This window comes from Bison bison, unplaced genomic scaffold, assembly GCF_000754665.1.
Source record: "Bison bison bison isolate TAMUID 2011002044 unplaced genomic scaffold, Bison_UMD1.0 scf7180017864079, whole genome shotgun sequence".
In the NCBI taxonomy this organism is placed as follows: Eukaryota; Metazoa; Chordata; class Mammalia; order Artiodactyla; family Bovidae; genus Bison; species Bison bison.
The window spans coordinates 975,974-980,043 of NW_011494651.1; the positions used below are offsets into that span (position 1 = coordinate 975,974).

Sequence of the window (4,070 nt, forward strand, 5' to 3'; positions counted from 1 at the left end):
AACGCTGGATACGAAACAGCCAAACCATGCTGTGCGTCTGTTCACGCGCTTTACGAGTGAGCTGTGATCGCTAACCCCAGGCCCTCATTTCTAAGATCTGCAAAGCACGCATACAACCTTCCTGCAGTTGGCCCTCAGTTACCCTACGAGGCTCTTAACAGGGGAGCCTATTCCCTCCTCCGGCTCCTCACCGCTGACGACGGGGAAGGCCCTGCACTTCCCCGTGTGCTGAACGACCTCGCCGCCGGGAGACGAGTCAGGACTGCATTTCTCCCGAGGTCGGGGCCCAGAGCCTTCAGACCCCAGAAAACCAGGAAGGAAAGGAGCCCAGGGAGCACTCAACCCCCGTCTCAGGACCCTGGGCCGGGCTCCCAGGTCCATGAAGCTCTGCTCCAGCGCTCTGGGGCTGGAAGACACAGCTTTGGGACGTCAGACGGTCAAATCATGTGAGGAGCTGAGATGCGGCCGAACGTGGGTGAGCCGGGCGCTGTCAGAGAAGGCGAGAACGTTCGCCCCGATCCCACCACTCGCCTTCTTGGCCCGGGTGGCAGGGTTGGGGTGGGCAGGGAGGGGGAGGAAAGCATTCCTATGACCCGACACCTGAGCTGAGCTATGCGGAATGACTGGCCATCTCACCCTGACCTGGTCGTGCGCTGGAACCCTGGAGACTTCAGTGAGGTAGGTGGTATCAGCCCCATTCACAGGTGGGCAAACTGAGGCAGAATGAAATGCAGTAGCTCGCTTTTAATAACAGCATACAAAATCTGGAGAAGCCCCAAAGGAGTCCCCATTTCCCGGAGCTCGAAGCAAACCCTTGGAGCACGAAGGACAGAAACGGACGGGAACACGAGTCCCTCCTCCTTCCCCCTCTCCTCCCCCAGGGGGGGTCGCTACCCGCACACCAGAGACCCTTCAGATACCCCTGAGGGTGCGCACAGAGCAGCAGAGACCCAGCTGACAGCTTATCCCACGGGAAGCGGCAGGAGCGACGTTTCTGCTCCCGGGGAGGCTCGCGGTTCTGAGAGGAGCACGGTGTGTCCCCACACACAGAAACCTTCCATCCAAGCTGGAAGGAGGCCTGACCAGCCCCGGGCCATGGGGAAGCCAATGCCTCTTTGCCTCACTGATTGGCCTAAGAGGTGGGACCCGCACACCCAGTCAAAGAAAATGAGCTCCAGGAAAGCAGGGAAGACTAGACGCTCCAGCCCCTGCCCTGGCCGCGGAGGACGGAGGCTCGGCCTGGAACTTCCTGGGAGGACGTCGACCCCACAGCGCACCGTCCGCCCTTCCAGCAGGACCCCACCCTTCTCCTGTTTGGGTACGACCCCTCCCTCCTGCCCTCAGGACCCCAGTACTGCAGGTCACGTCCGCCGAGGTGCAGACAGGTCGTCTCCAGGTTGGAGGTGCGTGTATGTGGCTGATGCTCTTTGGCTGGAAGCAAAGGCCATTCTGGCGGGACGAGGGCCGGTCTGGAGCTGGGCGCGGGGTGAGGTATTCCCAGCCCAGGGTACAGCCAGCAGACGGCGTGCTCCCTGTGGAAACCCATCTAAAGACGACTGTGGGGAAGCCGGGGGACAGACGATCGGGACTAACTCATCGGATCAGCATCAACACATCTTAAACCGGTTTTCCATGAGCGCTGGACACGTGGCGCGGCGCCAGCCAGGTGGTCTCCCTGCTGTCTGCTGGGAGGTGAGTGTCGGGTCCGCGGGCTGGCCGTTGGCCACTCCCTTGCTCTCTTGCGGCCTACTGGCAGGTCTGCTCCTCGGGGTGCAGAGGATTCCCCCAAAGACAGGCTGAGGGTGGTGGGTGGGCGGGCGCAGGGGCCGGAGCAGGGCCAGCAGGGACGAGGAAGAGGCACTTCAGTTTGGGCTGGTGTTCGTGGAGTCGGCCCTGGCCCCAGGAGTCGAGCGGCCCCGCCTGGCTCCGGCTCCGGCGCTGGGTGGTCCTGGAAGACCCCAGTGGCGGTGGGCAGGTAGGCACTTGGCAGCACTCCCAGGACTGGGCAGGGCTGGGGGGCTCCGCGCAGGCTCCGCACACGGCTAGGTCATCAGGATGGGCTTCTGCCGAACTTCCAGGATGTCTAGGGTGGCAGGAGGGGGCGTGGAGGAGACAGGGAAGGGTGACCCTCCTTGTGCTCGCAGAGGGAGCATGGGGACCTTCCCAGTGCTCCATCTGTGAGGGAAGCCCTCAAGGCGCTCTTCCAGCCCTTGGGGACCTGCGAGGCTGGGCTCACTCTCCTTCCGGACAGGAACGGGGCAATGAGCGCGCCTGGAACAGCTGCACCACGGGGCAAGGGCTCGGGGCGCAGGGCTCACACAGGCAGCCTGACTCTGGAGCCACGGCCCCCGTGGGGCCGCCTACCCCTCGAGTAGCACGCACGTGCTGAGGGTCTGAAGCCCCTCCAGGGGGACGGCGTGGTGCCCCAGTACTGCCCACAGGAGTACTTTTTAGGGGTCGTGGTTCCCCCAGAAGTCCCACCCCAAAGTCAGAGTTACCTGTTAAAATCCGATGCAGCGGCAAAGTGACGTAGGTTAGGTGTGCATAGAGAAGGAAGTTCCCGTCTGCTCTGTTCAGCTTCAGCCAGGACCCGACCAGGGAGCGCCCCGTGCCCGACAGGGAGCGAGATCGCAGGTTGGTGGCGTTGTGCAGGTCAGCTGCAGCGGAGACGGCGTGTCAGGCCCGGGCTGCGGAGCGGAGCACACCTCCCACCCAGGTGACCCCTCCCCGGCCCAGCTCGACCTCCGACCTGACCGGACCTCCTCCTGACTGCCCTCCAGCCCCCTCTGCCTTCTAGCCTGACACCCCCGCCCCGGTCCTGGAGCGCCTCCCCTGTAGGCCGGGGCCTGTTGCTGTGCCGGGCCCCACGGCTGCCCCGCTCTGGTCCTCTCCCCGGAGGGGTATGGGGGTACAGCTGGGACGACCCAGCACCATCACCCGGCCGGTGGGCCACCCGGGGAGGCAGGTGGGCACTGTGGACACTTTCCCGCTGGTCTGGAAGGAACCCAGGAGGGCGGCACTGCCCAAGCCCACTCGAGAGCAGGTCAAGGCCTGGGCTGGGGTCTGCAGCCCCGGCCAGGGTCTCGTCCAGCAGGCCCTCTGCCTCGGTCCTGCCGATCAGGAGCCTCTAAGCTCCTCCAACGGCCTCCTGCCGCCCCTCTGATAAACACGGCCCTGCCCTCCCGCGGTACTGCTCCCACGGCAGGGCCCACGCAGGGCGGAGAGGGGAGCAGGGAGGCCTGAGGACCAAGTAGGTGTGATTGAGGACCGCGGAGACACCCGGGCAGAGACGACCAGGAGGCCGCCGGACAGACGGCCCAGGCTCAGGGAGGAGGGCAGGTGAGCCCGGAGGGACACCCCGCTGAAGGCGGCAGGGCCACAGGGCACCTCGCAGAGGGAGGGAACGGCACGCGCGCGCCCAGAGCCCTCCCCTCGGAGCCCCTGAAATCAGGTGCCAACTGCCGGCCACACTGAGCCGGGGCTGGGGGCTCCCTTCGGTGGCCGTCTGCTGTCTGTCCACAGCTCCACCCCCGCCCAGGATGGGCTGGCACATGGCCCCCTGGCTCTCTGAATGTGCAGAAGGGAGTGAGGAGGCCCCGCAGGCCGGGGGGCGGGGGAGCAGCAGGTCACCTCCCCCGTCGTCCTCCCGGAAAAACTCCTCGCTGTCATTGGCCGAGTGAGACTTCTTCATCTCCGTGATCCGGTTCCGGGGCCCCTTCCTCTTGAGGGATGGGGAGAAGAAGGCGGGCCGGTTGTTCCGCTCAGGGGTTGGGGGTGTGCTGAAGGAGGTTACCTGGGAACAAGGAGCATGTCACCAGGGCAGCCCGCCGACCTGGGGGGGCCCTGGCGCCCACCCGTCTCCCGCCTGCAGAGCGTAGCCAGCCTGGGGCTCGGTGGGCGCTGGCCCCCAGCTCTGCCCCGGGAAGAACCCAGCCGCCCGCCTGGGGCCTCAACCGCCCGCCAGGGGTCATCGGAGCACAGAGCAAGCCTGGCTGCTCACGCGGGACGAGCACCCTCCAGGCACCAAATCCGTGGAACCTTCCCAACCACCCCTGACGTGAGAACCGGCT

At 65.7% G+C, this 4,070-nt stretch overlaps 1 protein-coding gene across 1 annotated transcript in view; it reads right to left on the reverse strand.

The window, feature by feature from the left end:
* Positions 1-724: 724 nt before the first annotated feature.
* KIAA0930 (KIAA0930 ortholog) overlaps positions 725-4,070 on the reverse strand; it is an 11,619-nt gene continuing 8,273 nt past the window's right edge. The window contains exons 7-9 of the mRNA XM_010837625.1: positions 3,631-3,793; positions 2,499-2,657; positions 725-2,083 (exon numbers count right to left, since the gene is read on the reverse strand). Coding sequence (XP_010835927.1) covers positions 2,043-2,083; positions 2,499-2,657; positions 3,631-3,793 — 363 coding nt within the window. The 3' untranslated portion in view covers positions 725-2,042. The remainder of the gene's footprint in view (positions 2,084-2,498; positions 2,658-3,630; positions 3,794-4,070) is intronic.